This window comes from Notolepis coatsorum (genome assembly GCF_963971535.1).
Source record: "Notolepis coatsorum genome assembly, chromosome: 1".
NCBI lineage: Eukaryota > Metazoa > Chordata > Actinopteri > Aulopiformes > Paralepididae > Notolepis > Notolepis coatsorum.
Window position 1 is genome coordinate 171,551,289 of NC_140165.1, and position 22,843 is coordinate 171,574,131.

The 22,843-nt window shown below is 41.1% G+C and overlaps 1 protein-coding gene across 2 annotated transcripts in view; it reads left to right on the plus strand.

Annotated features, from left to right (window-relative positions):
* The window catches only part of LOC311231996 (tripartite motif-containing protein 16-like), a 67,414-nt gene that overhangs the window by 39,222 nt on the left and 5,349 nt on the right, over positions 1-22,843 (plus strand). For both annotated transcript variants that reach the window (XM_084318644.1, XM_084318645.1), the window contains one exon: positions 8,919-8,978. In XM_084318644.1, the coding sequence (XP_084174770.1) occupies positions 8,919-8,978 (60 nt within the window). The remainder of the gene's footprint in view (positions 1-8,918; positions 8,979-22,843) is intronic.

Below are 22,843 nucleotides of genomic sequence, written 5' to 3' on the forward strand. Positions count from 1 at the left end.
TTGAAAACGATTCATAAATAGGCCGAAAAATTACAACGTGTTTGTGTATTCCAGAATATTCCAGTGAATGCCTTTTATCACGGAATCTTTATATTTTCCTTGAAAACAAGGGCTTTTCAAAATGCTATAAAACGGAATTGAACCGATTAAAAAAACAATCCGTTTCGACAATGTTGACTGCAAACAAGTCATTGATAAGCGACAGGCAGATTAGACACATAGCCATAATTTAAGACAGCGATTATGCGTTCACAACGCTATCATTGAAGTGGGTGCTGGCATTTAAAACCATGCTTTACCATGTTAACACTTTGAGCGCCAGCCGTGTTTTCTTTTTTACCGGCTGGAATGCCACCATCCACTCCCAATGTTAACGTTAATATCGCCTAATCTATGTTTTAAATTATGGCTATGTGTCTAATCTGCCCGTCGCTTATCAAAGAATCATTTTCCAGTCAACATTGTCAAGGCAGATTGTTTTTTTTTATCGCTTCATTTCCGTTTGATAGCATTTAGAAAATCACCCGTTTTCGCGCAAAAAACAACCAATGCCTATGATAATCGCCTTTTACTGGAATATTCCAGAACGGTGTCATTTGTTGTTTTCAAATAAACGCTAGATGATCGATAGTATGTGTGCGCACGCACGCTCATGCCGCGCGCTGATAATCGCTGCTCTTATTTCCTCATGGCTTTTACAGTCAAAACAGCCATATCACACATCACATAAACGCTTATATATCCGTGAAAACGAGTCTGATTACCCTAACACTGATAACATAGATTCCTTACCTGAGGTCAGATGGTATCCAAATGGTTTATTCCAATTTCCGATCGCCATTTGTGTACAGTATAACCCATATTCGCCGTGGCTCAGAGGCTCCGGAATGAACTCTGGTAGACCCCGGCTGCATCAGTGACAAGTAAAATGTGGAGTCAGAAATCCGTTCTCCCATACACTTTCATTGAGTCCATTCCAAAAAGGGTGATTTACCATCTGGGAGACGATAGGGGGCGCTTTTTTCACATCTGAGCGCCGGCGGTCCCTGGATCTCCAACGGTAGGCTCACGTGATGCAATATGATCAGATCGCTAATAAAAAAATAATCCGAGAATACTCGTGACGTGGCATTCAACGGTCGGGGGGTAAACCCGAGAAAAGCCGTGAGTGGCATACAAAGTGTTAATGGCCGGCACTGAAAGTGTTAATGGTTCCATGTCAAATATGGTAACACTCCAGTGTGGTATTCCCCAAGGAAGTTGTCTTGGACCCCTCCTTTACTCTATATTTGTAAATGATATGCCTTATGTATTGAAAAGTGCAGGTATAGCGATTTATGCTGATGATACAACTATATATGCATCCGCTGAGAGCACAGAACAAGTGAATAAGATACTTCAGAGTGAATTATTTATGATTTCGAATTGTATAACTGAAAACAGACTCAAATTAAATGTAGCAAAAACAAAATGTCTTATACTCGGCTCTAAATATGCCTTAAGGCCGGAGCATAGACTGAGTCTCTCATTACAAGACGCTGGTATTGAACAAGTGAAGGAGGCCAAATTGTTGGGTGTAACTATTGACAAGGCACTACTTTGGTCTACCCAGATTAACAATATGGTTACCAGGATGAGTAGAAACATCTCCATAATAAGAATAAATGCTTACCTCCTAACGAATAGAACAATTAAAATGGTAGTATAATCTTTAGTCTTGTCCCATCTTGACTACTGCCCAGCAATTTGGTCTAGTGCGTCAAAGCAAGAGCTTAGTAAACTCCAGCTCACTCAAAATAGAGCTGCCCGACTCACTCTTCACTGTTCTATAAGGAATAGTGTGGAGGGAATGCATGCTAGACCGTCGTGGATGAGGGTGGAAGAGAGACTAGCATGCAGTTTGATTAGGTTTTTAAAGAACATTTATACCTTAGGTAAACCCACTCAATTGTATTCTATGCTTTATCCACCAATGATAGACATGACCATAATACCAGACATGCTTCAAGTAGTCGCTTTACCCTACCTCTGCCTAGAACCAACGCTCTAAAGAAAACGGCAATGTATAGAGCCATAACATATTGGAATAGGATCCCATTACATATTATACGGACGGAAAACAAGGACAGTTTCAAAAAGAAACTTAAAGGAGCCATAATCCGGAAGGAAATCAATATATGTCATGCATGAGTGTAGCTGCAGCCATGTTATCCAAACTTCTTCTGTTTACTTTGTGTTTTTTTTTTATTTTATTTTTTATTGATCTTTTCCCCCCTCCTTTTTCCTCCGATTTTCTCCCATCCCAATGTTGTCGTTGTCGTTATGCCAATTCACAATCCCCTTCCTGGTCGCTGCGCTGTCGGTCTGGGAGAGTGGAGGCTATCACATGCTTCCTCCGACACACGTCCAGCCAATCAACCGCTTCTTTTCACCTGGCAGCGCGGACTCTCACTGAGAGGGTGTAACGTGTGGAAGGATCACACTACCCCCCTTAGATCCTATCCGCGCTGAGCAGGCGCCCCGACCGAACTGTAGGAGTCGCTGTTTACAACGACCCGCACCCACCCCACCAGCTTTCCCACCCTCTAATACAGCCAATTGTATTAGTGTGAACGGCCAGCCAAGCTGGTGACAACGCCGGAGCTGTGAGCTGGATTCTCTCCGGTGTTGGTGACGAACGCAATCTCCGCTACGCCACCTGACCGCCCTGTGTTTTTTCTTTTTAAAGGTATGGTGAAATGGATTCAAGGCTATTTTAGACCACATAATGTTATATTTTACATTTACATTTAGTCATTGAGATGACTTGCAAGTTCTGTACGACAGGTCAGCAGGAAGGGAGCGGTTCCGGGATGCTATCACCCTGTAGAGTACCGCCATTTTCATAAAATTATCTCTACCTAAGTCTGGTTTTGTGGAGGGGCAGTGTTTTGTGGGGAGATGGTATCCTGGAACTGTCTTCCCAGCGATGTTTGAAACATCAAAGAAAAGGCTAGTTTTAAAATAAATCTCAAACACTATTTACACTCACACACACAATACAATCTAGTCTGATTGATTGATTGATTGATTGATTGATTGATTGAAAATGTCATTGGCGGATGGCAGAGTGGGTACAATACAGTGCGGCTCGGTGCATGCGGTTATTGGGGGGATGCGGACCGGAGGGGGACTTTCGTCTTGTTTGCATCGGGGTCCCCCATTCTCTATTCATGATACCGCACAGCTTGAATACATGCACACCATGATAAAATGTTTTTATTTGGTTCTAACTTGATTTTATCTCTTTATTTTTTATCTCTTGTTTATCATCTCCTGTTTTAAACTTACTAGAGTGTACTCCTGAAATCATCGACAGATATCCGAGTGTACTCCTGAAATCATCGACAGATATCCCTCCGCCCACACCGTCATCATTCATATCGGAGCAAATGACGTAATGGCTAGACAATCCGCTAAACTCCAATCTGACTTTGAATCATCATTCTCACTGTTGAGAGTCTGGGCAAAATATGTATTGTGTCCGGCCCCATTCCATCCATAGGTTGTGGATCTGAACGATTTAGCCGTCTGTTCTGGTTGCACCAGTGGCTACAGACCTATTGTACTGCTACAGAACTTGGTTATATAAATAACTTTGATCTGCTCTGGTCCAGGAAAGACCATTACAGACCCGATGGCATCCATCCAAATATATCAGGGGTAGGTAAATCTGCTAATACATAACGTCATGCAATGTGTAGCATCACTGGCCTGACAACTAGGCCTATGTGGCTCTGTAGACCATCTACAGAAGCAGCCTAAGCTACAAAGAAACACGTTGAGTGTCATCCCGGTTCTGATTACCAGAAGACCAATCAATCACAATTACTCTTTATCATGTCCCATATGTACATCGAACCTCATCAATGTCAGTGTTCAACCACAGACTGTCTCACGCCCCACTACAGAACCCATACAGCTAAAACTAGCACTGTTCAACGTTAGAGCGCTGAAACAAAAATAATTTCTGATAAATGAACTCATAGTAAAAAATGGTGTACATTGTATGTTTTTAGTAGAGACATGGCTAGACAACATCACTGGTGTAGCAACACTGATTGAGACCTGCCCTTCCAATTTTAAATTCTATCAATCAAACAGACAGAGTGGGAGGGGAGGAGGAATAGCAGCCATCATCTCCACTCAGTTTGTGTGCAGTGATATTGACCTGGGAAAATGTTCATCATTTGAATACCTTGCTATTGTATTGAAAACAGAACTGCCAGTAGTGTGTGTGACATTGTATCGACCACCAAAGTACTCACCACTCTTCATACAGGAATTTTCAGAACTCATATCGATCTGCATTACCAGGTATGATCGAATCATTCTTAATGGAGATCTAAAGGGGGTCATCCCTATGTTCCCTGGGTCCTATGTTCCCTGATTGATTGATTGATTGAACATTTTATAAATGTTTATAATTTTATTAATTATTAATGACCGCCTTGTTTCGAACTGGTTAAGCTTGGCGACTCTTTCAAAGTTGGTTAAGGTTAGAGTTTGGAATCAGGGCTGGTGGTCTGACTATCTATCGCTACCGGGGAACATAGGACCCCGGGAACATAGGACCCGGGGAATATAGACATGCATTAGTGATGCACCGATGTGAAAATTGTGGCCGATACCGATAACCGATATTAATATTGCTGTTCTGGCCGATACCGATATTTACCGATGTCGATATCTCTGTATAGAAAACACTTTATGATAATCAAATAAAGAGCTATTTTCCAAAATGCATTTTTTTTTTTAAACTTTTGTAACTTATTTTCAGAAATGACAGATATTTTGAAACTATTTAAGGCCAAAACATGTAAAAAGAAAAAAATAAGATTAAAAAAAAAAAAGACAAAAAAAGATTTTTTATTTATTTTTATTTTTTTATATCGACCCTATCTTGATATCGGACCGATGCCGATGTGTAAAAAAACTGCCATATCGGCCGATATTATATCGGCAGCCGATATATCGTGCATCACTAACATGCATCCCATCAGCCCTTACTAACCTCAGGCTAAACTCTGATGCTGGCAAAGTCTCAAGTCTTGTCCTATTGGACCTTAGTGCAGCGTTCGATACGATTGACCATAATATCCTGATCAGTCGTCTTGAAAGACTGGTTGGTTTTTCCGGTCATGTACTGAATTGGCTCAGAACAAACATTAAGGGGAGAAAGTTCTATGTTAAGCTTGGAGACAATGTATCCGAGAAACATGACAGCAACTTTGGAGTTGCACAAGGAAGCTGCCTTGGTCCATTACTCTTCTCGCTATATATGCTGCCCCTCGGGGACATCATTAGATACCACAATGTATGCTGATGATACACAACTATATATCTCCGCAGAACCAAATAACACTACAGCCATACAGTCCATTACAAACTGTCTTTTAGCTAAAAATAAGGGGATGAACAATAACTTCCTAAAATTAAACGAAAGCAAGACCGAAATCCTATTGATCGGCCCGAAAAGAGGAGTCTGTCATCCTATGTAAAGACTGAGGTTACAAGCCTAGGTGTCATTTTGGACTCAGACCTGACCTTTATGTCTCATATTAATAAGGCCATGAAAACGTCATTCTTCCACCTAAGAAACACAGCGAAAGTAAGACCATTCGTAAAATTGGATTTTCTTTTTGTAAAGCTTGGGGGGCAGAATGTTTTGTTTGTGTGAAATGGAATTAATAAAAAATTTAATGACACTAATATAAATTGTAATCAATGGATGAATAAATGATTCAATCAACCAATTAATCAACCAATACATTAATCAATCAACAGGGCTCTACGCTAACCTTTTTCCCAAGGAGCACATGTGCTCCTAAATGAAAAAAAATTTGAGCACAAAGAAATCTAGGAGCACACACAAATATTTAGGAGCACAGTGAAAATATTTCAAGTAACAGTTTTATTTTTATTTTTTTGTAATGTATATTTGTACTGTGCGTGCATGTGCAAATGGGAACGGGACACACATCTGTGCGCCCATACCACCAAAGTCACTGGCCCACTGTGTGCCTGTGTGTGTATCTGCGTGTGCAAACGGGAATGGGACACAGACATTTGAACTATTAAGTGATTAATGCCTACTGTGGCAAAGTTGTAGCCAACAACTAGGCCTAATAAAAAAGGCAGGTACATTAAACAAAAAGGAGACACTGGCATTACCACCAGGGCCATCAGTAGAGGGGACTGTAAGGTGCCTTTTCGGTATACTACCTTTGCTAACTCTGTTAAAGGTGGTAACTACTGGAATAGCCTACCAGTTGTGATTAGAGAGTGCCCCACATACTCCATGTTCAAGACCCATCTTAAACTGCATCTTAAGGCAAACCAGAACTGTGATAATTTTAAATCTGATTTAGTTTATGTAACTTGTTTCTTGTTTTTATTGTTGTTTTTATCATTTATTGTCACAATGCTTTTACCCTAAGCAGGCTATTTATTTATTGAAAGAGTTTTGCTGTTTCCTGGTGTAAATTAGCTCTTGCTACAACCCTGCATGTTTACATTTTGTATTTTGTACTTGATGTTCATTAACATGTGCTGTCCCTATCAAATAAACTATCAAATCAAACTACTGCTACAAAAGTAACAGTCACTTAACTTTAGCGTTTGCCCCTTTTATGCATACAATGCCTATGTTTTGGCTAGTGTTGCTCTTCTAGAAAAATAATCCTTTCAGGGTTGCCTATTGAAATACTGTACACCTCCAGTACAGAAACATTGTTTATGAGTTTGCGTGTCAGGTAGACCATTGATTGACGGTCGATTACAGCCAACACAATGACATACGCTACTGCATCAACGTTATGATTAACAAAGGAAGGCATTCGTTTTGTTGCATTAACGTTATATTACTATTGCTATCGATAAATCTAGGTGTTCTAAAATCTATTGCTATTGGTAAGACTAGAATAAGCAGTGATGGGCAGTAGCGACGCTACATAGCTTAACTACAATTCTCAGTAGCGTGCTGGTAGCTCGCTACTTTTTAACCAGGGTAGCGATCTCTGTAGCGGAGCTATTTATAGAACGAAGTAGTAACGTAGCGACGAGAAACGTTACACGCTACTTTCCAGTCTAGACTAGAAGATCTGCGAGGAGAAAAAAAACTCCCCGTAAAAAACCCACTATGATTGGTTGGTTTGTTTAGATATGAGTGACGACTCACGATTGGGTATGGTAGGCCAAAACTTTACGGGTAGGCCAATCAGAGGCAGGATAGGGCGGGACTCCAGCCGCAAAGCAGGAAGTGAAAATCAAAACACAGACGTATTGAATGAATGCAATTTAACGGATTACATGAACCAGTCTGCGCGAAATGGCAGAGGGGTTCGATGGCATTGATGAAGATGATGATGTCAATAACAACAATGACTCTCCATGGCCCTATCTGGGACACATTTATGAGTTTGACTGAAAAAACGGCTAAAACATATGCTGCTCTCTCAACACGTCCAGCACTAACTTGAGCCTCAGAGGACACATTCAGGTGAGCTGATGAAAATCAACTGTTCCCAAACAGTTAAAGCTGTTGACAAAGTGTACTGACTTGTGTGCTAAGATAGCTGCTATCATGATGTTTCACTGTAGGCAGAAAATGAACAATATTATTGGGGTGGAGAAAAGAAAAAAAGTGAAAAGCAGTGGTTCTCAACCTGTGGGACAGGACCCCCAGGGGGGGTCCCCACATGATTTTGGGGCCATGGAATGTTTTGTGAGTTACATATTTAAATACATTTGGTCATTTAGCTGACACTTTCATTCAAAGCAACTTACAAATTGTGTACAACAAGTCAGTAGGAGTGGTACATATCTAGCAGCCAAGGATAAGTAGTATTGTTTGTCAGTGTCAAGCTTGAGTGTTATACTCTGAGTACATACTGTAGTAGTATAGACATATTAGCATAGTTGGTAGTAGTATATACATGGTAGCATAATACTAGTAAAATGAAGTAAAACAATTCAGATATTGAAGAAGTGTGTAATACAAGTTCATGTTAAAAGGATGACACAAAAAGCCAGACCGAGGGCTTGTTTCAGTTTTATAATAAACAATCAAACTGAGAATTTTTTATCCTGCCTATTTGTTTGGTGGAAACTTGAAAAAAAAAATAGTGCCGATGTAGCTAGCTATTTTTGCCATGTTCTTGTAGTGTAGCTTGCTACATTTCTCTGGGGATAGCTTCCATTGTAGTTGAGCTATATTTAATCGAGAGTAACTTGTAGTGTAGCTTGCTACATTTTCCAAGTAGCTTGCCCATCACTGAGAATAAGTTACATAAAACTTAATGTTACTGTCTCGGGAAAGTCTCGCATAGCGCAATGGCGGACTTTCAGGAAGTAAACAAGCAAATGAGAGATTCCGATTGGTTTCAAGGGAAAGATAGGAAATGACCAGTCACGTCACTCTACTGTGATTGGACCGTTGGCTTGAGTGCAATGTGGGACTTGTAGTTTTTGAACGATTTATCAGCGGAGGGGAAAAAAGCACGACTGAGGCTGTAATCTTCACTCGCACACCGTGCGAGTAATTGATTTTTCCGGTTCGCGCACACATATTTATTTCTAAGGGCATATGCGAGCAATATGGTCGCACTGTAGAGCCCTGATCAACCAATACATCAATCCAATCAAATAGCAACAGATAACAGAACTAAAGAGTGAGAGATAGATGCATACAAAGACAAATAAATAAAGACAAGTGACATCACAATAGAAACCCAGAATAAGCCTCTCTGTGAAGCCACTCATCAGGACCTCTGGAACAGCTCAAGGAGCAAATCAGAAATAAGTGATGAGTTCTATTGTTTCATCCATGCCATCATTCATGTTGATAACATGCTGTGACTGATATTTTGTGTCTCTAGTTTCTCCAGTGGCTGTTCTACTTCCACCAGAGCCTGGGACGAGAGAGTCCTTTTTACAACGTGAGTTCCATGATGACCTCTTTCTATCACTTGTATTGTTGTGTGTCGGCTGACGGACAGACTCTTGTTACGTATTGGGGGTGAGTAGTAGTGAGACCAATGGTGGAGGAGACAAGGAGAGACGGAGATAGGTAGGGCGTCAACAGAGAGAACAGGCAAAAGTAATATAAGTGCATCGCGAGTGGCTCAGCAAACTCTGACCAGCTCCTTCCCACATGAACGGTATTCTGCAGAGGTGTGGACTCGAGTCACATGACTTGGACTCGAGTCAGACTCGAGTCACGAATTTGATGACTTTGGACTTGACTTGACCAAATCAAAAAAGACTTGCAACTCAACTTTTACTTTAACACCAATGACTTGTGACTTCACTTGGACTTGAGCCTTTTGACTTGAGAAGACTTGATACCTTCCCCCATGCCCAAAGATAAAAAAGTATGTTATATTAAATACTGAATGGTTCGTTACTGCGTTATTTTTATGTAGATTGGTAGCGAGCAGTAGCAAGCTGCAGCGCAGTCCTCCTCTCCTGTCTGTGTGTCACCTCACCTGCGGGGACATGCTGTGCTGTGGGCGTGTTTTGTTTACTATAGTCTTGACTGCCATGGCAGCCCCCACTAGTCGTGTTTTTTACAGATGGATATTGTCACAATTTCTCTTTTGTCGAGCACAAAGAAAAGAACGTTTTAGTTTTAGTTAAATGTCATTTGTGTCTTGGCTCAAAGATCATATCTCCTGCCCACCAGGCCATGTGAGCGGATCGGAGCGTGAGCGGCGCGGGGAGCGGAGCGGGCGGTTTTGACGTGAGCGAGGAGTGGGTTTTAAAATGAGTCGGCGCGACGTCCGGAGCGAGAGTTCTCCTCCGCTCCAATCCACTCCAGGCCGCTCACAGTGGTTTAACACTGTTGGTGTAATATATACATGCAGTACAATGCCAAAGCAACAGATGGCGATGTACAAACATGAAGGCCATTTTCAACCAATGAGAAGGGTGAACCTGTGATATCCTGTTCAGGCTTCGTCACTGTAGAGACGCCCACCATAGATATCTATGACGCCCACACTCACTCCTGTTAGAAAAAGTATCGACGCCATTGTTGTTGACGTTAGCTTACATGCTAACGTTAATGGCAGCGACCATAGCATTGTGGCTCGGCTAGCCTATCATCGCTTAATAGAGCTAGTGAATGGATAAACAACGTTATTTAACATTGCAGAATGGCTACAATTACAATGCGGCTCAATACAAACAATTGTTAAGGGGCCCAGGGGGTGTAGACTGTTGTAGTTTGAGCTCATTTACACCATGCTCCAAAAAAGAAAAAGAAAAAACTGGCGAGCGATCTGGCGCGGGGCGCGGGGAGCGCTCGATTCAAGGTGAGCGGGGAGCGAGCGGAGAGCGACTTGGGGGTGGGGTCAACATGAGCGATTAGCGGAGCGGACCAAGCTTTAAAGAGCGAAGAGCGGATTTCTCGGCCGCGCCGATCCGCTCACGTGGCCTGCTGCCCACTTTGTTTGAAACAATCCGACAGCATCCAATCAATTTGCTACAGAGAAGAAGTAAGTTACGAACGTTAAGAACAACGGATCCAGTGGGAAATTATACCAAATATTGCTTCGTTTGCTTATAAAAACTATGTGGTGGTCAACAAAAAACGAATTGCAGAAAATCACAGATGGAGACGCAACAACTTCCAACTACATTTGAAGCTGCATAAATAACGGTATGTAACTTGGTTTATAAACAATCAGCAATGTCTCGCTTGATGAATGGCCAGCAGTAGCCTAACAGTAATGCTGCTCCTTAAAAAAATGTATTGATTGAAAATTGTATTAACAGATTGCGGAATGGGTACAATACAGTACAGCTCAATACACACAATTGTTAAGGCAGACCAGAGAAAGACTTTCGTCTTGTTTACATCATTACCATTTTCAATTCATCATGACACTTATGACATACAGCTATACAGTACTGTTTTATCAAGGCATGTATGACATACAAGTATACAGTACTGTATAAGAGACATAGATCATAAGAAACAGAAATATATACTACATTCGAAGGGGAAGAAACTGTACATTGGAGGGGGTTGGGTGAGGGGGGGGTTGGACATTTATAGGGGCCAGTTTTTAATTGCAGCCACCCGTAGGTGCTATTTGAGAGCGGTTTTGAAGGAGGGTAGGGATTTACATTATTTTACGGCTGTGGGTAGGGAGTTTCACATTGTTGTGGCATAATTGTGAAACGTGTTTAGTCCCTTGTTTGAGACGAATCTGGGTTGAACATGATTTGTGGAACTCCCTCTGGTGTTGTGGTCCTGGAATTCACTGACCTTTGGGAAGTATTTCGACATGTACATGGTGGTAGTGTATCTTGTAGACCAGGCCCATTGCAAGTTGCTGTACTCTGTTGTCTACTCCAAGCCATCCTAGGTTGTCAAAATGGGCAGGGGTAAGGTCAAGCAGTAGTCTGACCAGTTTGTTTTGTGATGTTTGTAATCTTGTTTTTAGTGCCTTTGAGGTGCTTTGGTACCATGAGGTACAAGCATAGTCGTAGTACCCTTGAATGAGTGCTCCTGTTAGTCTTCAAGGTATTCTTGTTTACCAGAGAGGAGATCCGGTACAAGAATCTTGTTCGTTGGTTGACTTTTTTTTATTACATTGGTTGCCATTTTGTCACAGGATGGAACCCAGGTAGGTAATATTTTTTTTTTTTTTATATATTTTTTTTATTATTTTTTAAACAGACATAAACAAACATGACAACACACGATAAGATATACAAGCATTAATTAACAGTGCATATCCAATGAAATTACCATTTAGTCAAATGTCTTATACAGGATATACCCCTAATACCTGTTATCTAAAAACCTACACACATATGCTCCAGCTCGAACCCCCCCCTCCCGGACCCCCCATTGGATAATCCAACCATTATAACTTGTTCCTAACCAGACACTACCATTATATGCTAGCTTTTATTCTCTCCACCACTTCTAACCACAGTCATTTTGGATTCATTGAGACCCAAAATTCTTGCTGTAGATATTCTTGATAAATCACATCGAGATATGTAAGAGTCCAGACCTTCCGGCACATTTTTCCGGTTGAAACCATCGTGATGCTATCAGCTTTTTAGCCACTGTGATACCGGATAAAACCAATCTCTTTAGCTGTGGAGGTACTGCATGCTCAAAGACATCATTCAGCAGTAATACAGAGGGGTGTACAGGTATATCCAGAGTTAAGAGATTTGCTAATTGCTGGGTCACTTCTTTCCAAAATATCTTAACTGGTGGGCAGTCCCAGTACATGTGCATAAATGTCCCTTCGTCCCCATTTGTACATAGGGAGCATTTGGAGTCTTGTTTAAGACCCATTTTGTTCAGTCTTATAGGAGTTAAGTATGTCCTGTGAATATAGTTAAGATTGATTTGTTGATGGTCCGGGTTCCTTGATGCATGTCGTACATTTGCCCAGGCCTCTTGCCAGTCAAAGTCTGTCTCCAGGTCTGGTATATCCCTCCTCCAGACTGAGTCTAGATGGAGGGTTTCATACGAGGCTGTTAGTAATTGATGATAAAGATCTGATACAAAACCTTTCGATGTCTCTCTTTCATAGAAAAATGTGTGGTATCTGTGGTGTACAATTGGTATCTTTAATGGAACACCGTGAGCCTTCAAACATGCCAATAACTGTGCGTAAAAATAATATGTGGACTTGGTGAGATTAAATTTTTCGCGTATTTCATTGAAACTACAAAAACCCTGTTTGTTGAAAACGTCTCCTAATGAGTGTATGCCTTGCTTTTCCCATCTAGGGAATCTTATAGGTTGTTTTCCAATCAAGAGTGCATTGTTATTGAATAAGGGAGTATGATTATGCCATTTATGTGGGGTAGAATATTTTCTGTGTTTCGCGCCATATCCGGATCGCATGAGTGATTATGGGGCCAAATTTCCGTTTGCATTGCTTAATTGATAATTTGGTGTATACTATGCCCTTCAGCCTATGTGAAGCTACTATATTTTCTTCTAAATTTCTCCAGGACACTAATGCTTGGGGATCAAACCATGTTGTTAGTGGTCTTAAAGTGTACGCCTTAAAGTAATGGTAGAAATCTGGAAATGCCATACCTCCGTCTGCTTTGTTTCTATGTGCGGTGGATCTTTTTATACGTGGTGGTTTGTTATTCCAAATAAATTTGTATGTGGAGGAGTGTAATTCTTTCCAGTAACCCTTTGGAGGGGGTAACGGTAGCATTGAGCTGAAGAAGTTGATTCTAGGTAGGACGTCCATCTTAACTATTGATATCCGTGCCTGTACTGAGTTTTTAAGTTTTGACCACCTGACAAGGTCGTATTTGATTTTGTTTTGGATTTTTATGTAATTGTGCTTCACCGTTTGGCTTATGGTAGGGAATATTTCAACTCCCAAACATCTAAAGTGTTTTACCATCTGTATCTCTTTTGGGAGGGTTATATTTCTTTTTGCAGGGGCGTTAAGTGGGAGGAAGGCCGACTTCGGCCAATTTATCCTAAATCCCGATAGATCTCCAAAGTCCTCAATCAGCTTGAGAAGATGAGGCAATGCGGTGTTGGGGTTTTGCATGAACAGTATTACGTCGTCCGCATATAAACTAATTTTGTGTTGTGTGCCCTTGATTATGATTGGTTCTATGGATTGGGATTGTCTTATATATTGTGCTAAAGGCTCTAATGATAGATCGAATAGTCCGGGACTAAGAGGGCAACCCTGTCTAGCTGAGCGTGATACCGGAAAGATTTCGGAGATGATTGTACCTGTTGTAATCATGTCCGATGGGTCTTTGTATAATACTTTAATCATCTCAATGAATCCGTTTCCTAACCCCATCCTTTCTAATACTGCCCATAGATATGACCATTCCAACCTGTCAAAAGCTTTCATTGCATCCAGGGACAGTATCGCCTTAGGTGTGTTGTCTTCCTTGTTAGCATCTAGTACGTGTAGTAATCATCTTATGTTATCAGTGATCAAGCGACCTCTTATGAAGCCAGTTTGGTCCGGATGAATTAAAGACGTCATAATATGCTTTTGTAGTCTGATGGCTAATACCTTAGAGTACAATTTGATATCGGTTCCGAGGAATGAATGAATGAATGAATGAAAACTTTATTTAACAGATTGCAGAATGGGTACAATACAGTACGGCTCAATACATACAATTGTTAAGGGGATGCAGACCTGAGAAAGACGTTTGTCTTGTTTCCATCAGGGTCCCCCATTTTCAATTCATATAGACATATATGACATACATGACATACAGATAGTCAGTACTGCTACATCTATACATTTATGACATACCAGATTTGCAAATACAGTACTTTTTGTGATACAGAAGGAGTCAAGAAAAGGGAGTATATACATTTGACGTAGAAACTGTACATTGGAGGAGGTTGGGTGGGGGGGGTTGGGTACATTGGGATATTGACAATCATACTGGGTAATTTACATTGGAGGTGGTTGGGGGGGGGGCGGGGGGCACACTGTATAAACAAGTAACACTGTACATTGAGGGGGGGGGGGAGGAGACACTGTACAAACAAACACAATTGTACATTGAACTATTGACAAAACCATACTAGGTAAATTACTGTACATTGGAGGGGGTTGGGTTAGGATATTTACAGGGGCCAGTGTTGAATTGCAGTCTCCCGTAGGTGTCCCTTGAGAGAGGTTTTGAAAGTGGGTAGTGATCCACATTCCTTTACAGCTTTGGGTAGGGCGTTCCACATTGATGTGGCATAATTGCGAAACGTGTTTAGTCCCTTATTTGAGCCGAATCTGGGTTTAACATGATTTGTGGAGCTCCCTCTGGTGTTGTGATCGTGGTATTCACTGACCTTTGGGAAGTATTTTGACATGTACATGGGTACCTTGGTCGTGTAGTGTATCTTGTAGACCAGGCCCATTGCAAGTTGTTGTACTCTGTCGTCTACTCTAAGCCATCCTAGGTTGTCAAAGTGGGCAGGGGTGAGGTGGGTTCTAGGAGTAAGGTCAAGCAGTAGTCTGACCAGTTTGTTTTGAGATGTTTGTAATTTTGTTTTTAGCGCCTTTGAGGTGCTTTGGTACCATGAGGTGCAAGCATAGTCGTAGTACCCCTGAATGAGTGCTCCTGCCAGAGTCTTCAGGGTGTTCTTGTTTACCAGAGAGGAGATCCGGTACAAGAATCGAGTTCGTTGGTTGACTTTTTTTATTACATTGGATGCCATTTTGTCACAGGAGAGATTAGCCTCTAGGATGGAACCCAGGTAGGTAATTTCATCTTTCCTTGTGACAATATTGTCACCCACTGTAACTGAGAAGCCGTCGGTCTTGCTGAGTTTGTTATTTGAACCGAAGAGAATGGACTCTGTTTTGCCCATGTGTAATGATAGTTTGTTATCAGCGAGCCATATGCAGATTCTGCCTAGTTCCGAGCTGAGGGTTTTTTCAACCTGTAACTTGTTCTTGTCAGAGACCAGCAGGGCTGAGTCGTCCGCAAACAGGAACAAGTTGCAGTCACAAGCTGACGACATGTCATTTGCATAAATTAGGAACAGTAGCGGTCCTAGTATGCTTCCTTGTGGAACACCACAGCTCACTGTGAGGGGGGGGGATAGAGTACCGTTTACCTCCACCATCTGTTCCCTCCCCTCAAGGTAGGATTGCATCCAGCTCACTGATAGACTATCAAAACCAATTGCTTTTAGCTTGTCAATCAGAATGGAGTGATTGACCGTGTCAAAGGCCTTTTGTAGGTCCAGCATGACCATGCCGCAGTATTTGCCTGCGTCCACCTCTTGTTTGATGTGGTCATTCAAATAGAGAAGGCATGTGTCAGTGGAGTGGGATGTTCTGAAGCCAGATTGGAATTCGTAGATTAGATTTTTTTCCGCTAGGTACTTTTCGACCTGTTCGTAGACAATTTTTTCCATGACTTTCGAGATGGAGGTGAGAATAGAAACAGGGCGGTAGTTGCCTGGGTCTAATTTGCTGCCCTTTTTGTGCAGAGGGGTCACCCTCGCAATTTTGAAGTCCTTGGGGACGTGTCCCTGTTTTATGGAGAGGTTTATTATGTGTGTGATGATTGGTGTGATGGCGGCTGCTGAGTCTCTGAGGAATTTGGAGGGGATGTTGTCATGGCCAGTGGCCTTGTTAGGTTGGAGGGCGCTCAGTTTATTGAGTACCTCATCTGTTGTTACCATTTCCAGCTTGAAGTCGTCCTTGCGGACCCCTAGGTTTTTGTAGTAAGCTACTATGTGTTCTACCCCATAAAGCCCTGAGTGGGAGGGTAGTTTGTTTACCAGTGTTGTGGCTATGTTTGTGAAGAAAATGTTTAAGTAATTGGCTACATCCAGCTTGTCTGTGATGAGCGTGTTGTCCGTTTTTATGTTTATGTTTGAGAATCTGGTTTTAAGTTTTTTACTGCATCCTAGTTGATTATTGAGTAATTTCCAAAGTTCACGTGGTTTGTTTTTGTTTTCCTCAGTTTTGTCATTGATGAAATTCTTTTTTGCAGTTTTGATCATGGAGGCTTAAAGGTCTATAACTACCACACTCGGTGGGGTCTTTGTCTTTTTTAAGGAGGACTGTTATGAGTGCAATATTGTCATTCTTATGGAAGTTCCCCTCCTTGACTGAGTATAAAATCATATTTAGTAATAAGGGTCCAATTATGTCCCAACAAGAGATGTACATTTCTGGTGGGATACCGTCTCTTCCAGGAGCCCTACCACTTTGCATTTCAGATATGGCCTCCCTAAGTTCATCTAGTGTGATCGGTGTTTCTAACTGTTTAGCGTCATCCTCTGAACGTTTAGGGAGGTTAATTTGATTAAGATATGTGTCCATTTTGTTTGGATCGAAGGTTGTATCTGATTTGTATAAGTTGGAGTAGAATTCTTTGAATGTTGTGTTTATTTCTTTGGGTTCTGTAACAAGTCCTTGTTGTGCTCTGCCTCTAATGGTAGTTATATCTGCAAATTTTGCGTTGACTCTTAACACTTTGATTGCCTAAGGCTAAATTCATGATATACCATCCGTTGCCAGCTCTATTTAACATGGAGAAGTTCCCCTTCTTTGCAGGGCTATAACTTTTTAAATTCTATTGCTAGATTGCCATTATTAGGGCCCATTCAAGGTCCTATATGTATTGTTCATTGTGTAGCAACGTTAAACTTTTTCATTCACATATTCATAGTAAAATATGGTCTAAAGTATAAGTATGTTTTCATCTCTTTCTGCAGCTTTCTCCAGAACGTGATTTATAGCCCCAAATGCATTATATTGATGATGAAATAGTTTGATAGCGATCGGTGCCAGATGAAAAATTTCAAATGGACGTGCTTCTAGGAGTTTCTACGTATCATCTGATGATGACCGGATGGGCGGGGAATCGTTTATAATTCCGTGGGCAACGTTATACCATTCATCTAATGTGGGTCAAATGTTCATCATAGCAGTTAGTATCGAACACGGTAATAATAAACGCTAAAACTCACCCCAGTCTCCACGGGCCGTTGGGCGATCAGCGTGGAGAAGACAGTTTTCAATTATGGGATGTCGAAATACCGGATCTATTTCCAGGTTGTATAATAGTATATACGTCCAAATCATGTTGTTTATTGAGTTAGGGCGAGCAATCTATTATCCAGTGTTTCAAGATGGAGTCGCGGGAGCTATAGAGAGTGCCCGGAAGTAATATGGGTGATCACCACTTCATCCACATTACTTCCTGTTTGGCGCTTCTGCCGATCGGCCACCAGATGGCGCTCTTGAACCGCTAGAGGGTTGAGAGGAGGCCAGCACTGTGTCTCAGGGCTGCGGAGGAAAAATATGATTTCGATCAGATTTTTGAAATATTGATATTAAAGACGAGTTAGGGCGTCCTCGGCAACTTTAGCATGGCTAGGAAAGACGCCTAAACACGTTTTCGGCACTTAAAGTGTTAATCGCATAGCTAATAGGTGACTTGGTTTGGAACCTTGGGAGTACTGCTGTTGTCTTGTGCTGCGTATTTGCATTTCAGATTGTTGTCTATATATGGCGTTAATCTCTTTTTTTAGTATATTGACTTGATTTTCCAGTCGAACCGAGTTGTTGTATTGTAAAGAATTAAATAACGTTGAGTAAAGCGTTTCCAGTTTATCCAGTTTTGAGCATCGATTCTTGCATATTTGGGAGAAAAAGCTATCAGTGAAATCCTTGATCATTCCCTTTGTCGTCATCCATAATAATCTGGGGTCCTGCACCGTATTCGCATTCATCCGAAGGAATACCGTAAGAGCTTCTTTGATTTGTGTAATGAATTCCTTGTTATTGAGCAGCATCGTGTTAAATCGCCATCTTGGGGCTCGGGTTGATAGTATACCAAATGTTCCTTTTAGGAGTAAATAACAGTGATCTGATAATGCATTGGGTATCATTTCCACATCGTAGTTATCAAATAGTCTCGGGATGTAAAAATGTAATCTATTCTGGAAAAAGTGTTATATCTCGCAGATCGACAGGAGTACTTCTGGGTCGTGGGGTTAAGTGATCGCCATAAGTCATTTACACCTGTAATCTTCGACCAATCCTTTAATGCATTAGATGACTTTTTTTGTTCACTGGAAAAGGAGGGGTTTGATTTGTCCATCCTTGGATTCCAAATGGCATTAAAATCCGCACCAATTATAAATGAGTATTCGGGAAGGTCTAACATTACTCCGGTAAGTGTAGTGAAGAAATTAACTTCGTATAAATTTGGGGCGTATACCGCTACCAGCGCTATTTTCCTGTTGTGTAAAATCTTAGCTATAGTTATCCGACCATCTGCATCAGACCATACTCCCTTCAATTCAATGTTCAATTTCCGTCTAACGACTATGGCTACTCCCCGAGTTCTTGTTCCAAAGGAAGAGTGACTAATGTTATGATATGTGTTGTCCGCTAATTAATCTATGTCTTTCTCTAAGATGTGCGTTTCGCTTAGCAGGGCCACGTCCACCTGTTCTTTTTTCATCAGTGTGAGCACGCTTTTGCGTTTGTGTTGATTATTTATTCCACCAGTGTTCCAGATCATTATATTCAAACTAGCCATAATCTATACATGTTGTTGTGTAGTTGTTGGTAATGCTTCTGGAGTGCGAAGCTACAATAGATGTACATCCAATTATTGAGGTCCCGTTGAGAGCCGAGCTTAAAAACATATATATATACAAATAAAAATCCCCTATTCCCACCGAGAATCGTACAGGACTGTGTTCCATGAACACAACCGCTGCGTATAACTCCCTCCCTTAACACTTTCAGCGCCACGCCTGGTTTTCCGTTTTACCGCTTGAATGCCACCATCGGCGCCAATGTTAACGTTAATATCGCCTAATCTATGTTTTAAATTATGGCTATGTGTCTAATCTGCCCATCGCATTATCAAAGACTATTTTCCAGTCAGTGCTGTGAAGGCAGATTGTTTTTTATCGCGTCGTTGCCGTTTCAGAGCAGTTAGAAAAGCCCCCGTTTTGATATAAAAAACAGCTCATTCTGGAGCATTCTATGAAAATCGTCTTTTAGTGGAATATTCCACAACGTTGATATTCGTCTGCCTTTTTATGAATCGTTTTCAAATAAACGCTAGATGATCAATATTATACGTGCACGCACGCACATTACGGCCGCGCACTGATAATCGCCTCGTTGATTTCCTCTCGGACTTTTACAGTGAAACCGAAAGAAGACATTTCACAAAACAGCTTATAACTTCATCAAACTTACTCTGATTATCCTACCACTGATAACATAGAGTCCTTACCTGACATCAGATGGTATCCAACTGGTATATTCCAATTCCTGATCACCATTCGAAAAAATCGATACGTGTATGGATCCAACGCGATACAGTAGAACTCCATGATCCGCGGGGATCTGAGGCTCCAGAATGAACTCTAGTAACCCCGGCTGGATCAGTGAACTGGAAAATGTGGAGTACCGGATTTTTTTCCCCATTCATTTTCATTGAGTCCATTCCAAAATCACTTATATCATCTGGGAGACGACAGGGGGCGCTTTTTTCCACAGTGATCGTCGGCGCCCCTCGGCTATACTCGGGTGATGCAATAATTTTTCAGATCGCAAAAAAAAAAATCCAAGAAATCTCGTGAGTGGCTAGCAACCACCTATAAAAAAACACGAGAAATCTCGTGAGTGGCACTGAAAGAGTTAAACCACCGGATATCCCAGAATGATCCAATTATCCTTAACATTCCTATGTATACCATAGGATCTAACATTCTAAATTCTACCATAAGTAGAATGTCAACTGTGGCTTGGCCACTTTCCCGTTAAATAAAAATTTAAATAAGATACAAATAAAAATAAAGACCAAAAATAAGCTTCAATTATCATGCCATAATCACTTACATTTTATAAGAACTTGTGTAATTTATAATAACCCAAGAATAATATGGAGGTATTGAACTGAAAAGAGAACCTCAATAAATCATAGAAAAGAGAAGAAAAAAGAAAAAAATAAGAGAACATTAACTTAGATCTTTAAAGAGCTTTGCTATGCTTAAACACCTAGAGTATAAATTGAAGAAGTAGTGGAATATTTCCATTTAATAAAAAGCAGTTTTTAAATACGTATACGCAGCATTTCCCCTGGCCATGGGTGGGCGATGATCCGTTGTAAAAAAATGTATTCCGATATGGGCCCACCGGTCCTCAGCCGGCCGCTGCTGTGATGGTTCTGTGATTCTGCAGCTAGATGCTGTTGGTTATTCCCCCGAAGGGCTTCTGGCTGTATGTCTGGCCACGTATTGCTGTTATTCCAGAATGTTCCCTATATCAAAGAATGTTTTAGATGTTCTAGATTATTCCAATATGTAGTTTTTACAGTGTTAGAATGTTCCAGTATGTTCTGGAATGTTGTTAGAATTCCATACTCTTAAAATAAGGATCACTTCAACGCCATGTTCATCTTCTCTGTATCGTTCCAATTTTGAATCCAATATGTCCACAATAATAGAAGCCCAACGGGGAAAACATTCAATAACTCTGAGCTCGTAGGTCTCTCTGCCCCAAATCAGCGGTTCATTAAAGTTTATACTATATGGTGTCCATGCCTAAAAGGCCGTTTATACACTATCCTGCATTTTGTGCTGCCATGTATTTGACTGCATCTTCAGGCGAGTTGAGGAAAACCCTTTCTCCTTGTTTATCGACGATGCGAAGTCTTGCAGGGTATATTAATAGGGGTCTGTATTTCTCCAGATAGAGTTGAGACATCACCGTCTTGAACTTGGCTCGCAGGTCCACCACCTCCCGACAATAATCTTCAAAACAGTGTATTGATATATCCTTGTATTTCAGATTGCCTTTCATCCTGCGAGTTTCACGAATGATAATTTATTTTATTCTGACTTGATGCAGGATAACCAATATCACTCTGGGTCTAACGTTATTGTCGTTGGATCGGGTCCCCAATCTGTAGCACTGCTCCACCTCTAGGTAATTTCATCTTTCCTTGTTACAATATTGTCACCCATTGTAACAGAGAAGCCGTTGGCCTTGCTGAGTTTGTTATTTTATCCAAGAGAGAGAGAGAACTCGCACACGAATTAGGCCCTACCTAATTCTAATACCTAATAAACTACCTAATGAAATGCAGAGATGCCTTGTCATTTCAGTACAGATTTTTTATACCCCAAAATTGATAAAGGGTTATCAATTAGACTAGTTAGTTGAACCGAGGTCTGCTATTATGGATCATGTGCCATAGACTCATTAGACTGTATATACAGGGCAGGCAGACGTTAAATAAATGATTGGTCCAAGTGGGAAGACAATATGTTGGTTATTGTTATCCTACCTTTAAAACGGATATGGTGATACTTATTCTTTTTTTTCTCAATATACTCCTGCACTGGTTTTCTCAAGCAGCTCTTGCCCAATTGTATCTAGTTGTAAGACTGATTCTGAATATTATTACATTCATAGAAATTAGATTATGTTTTCCCAACAAGTTGATAATGAAACCTTTTGGTGAAGCGCGTATTATGACTTGTTTAGGACTCGAAACTTAAAGGTTAGGACTTGGGACTCGTCTTGGGACTTGCCTGTCTTGACTTGGGACTTGACTCGGGACTTGAGTACCAAGACTTGCGACTGACTTGAGACTTGCAAAACAATGACTTGGTCCCACCTCTGGGCCCTGTTTCATGTACGTGGTTCAACTAAGTCGATCAAGATGTCCATTATCCAGCTTCAGTTAACCCGATGTTCGAAGCCGGGATTTTCCTGTTTCACAAAGGTGGATTCAGTCTCGTTAACTCAAGCCAGACTTGCGAGTCAGGCTAAATGCGCGCAGCCGTTTTAGGTGAAAAGCCAGCACGTATCGATGGCAGAGACCCTGATTCTCAACGGCATTGATTGATTAATTGATTTAAGACTTTATTGACAGATTGCAATACGGCTCAATCGCCTCGCCGACAAGTTAAATGCGTTATCTATAGGCTAATTCTAAGTCCCTCATTACCTCAATCAATCAGATTATATTTCTTTAAACTTGCCTGCTGGATTGAATAATCAAATGAGATCTTGCTAGCGAAAATAATTAGTTAACTGTTATACAGAATTACGATACGGCCCTCTTGCCCATTGATTGATGTATAGTCAATCTTTAACTTATCTCCAATGTGGTCTAACGGGTTGTTCTTTTGACTTTCACACGGACGACCGGGGTTCAAGACCCTAGTCGTCTCCTTTTTTTTGCAATATAGGAATAATTCAATTTGGTGCACGTTGAGAGCTATATAAAGAATGACATCCTCAATGCATGTAGATTTATAATATTT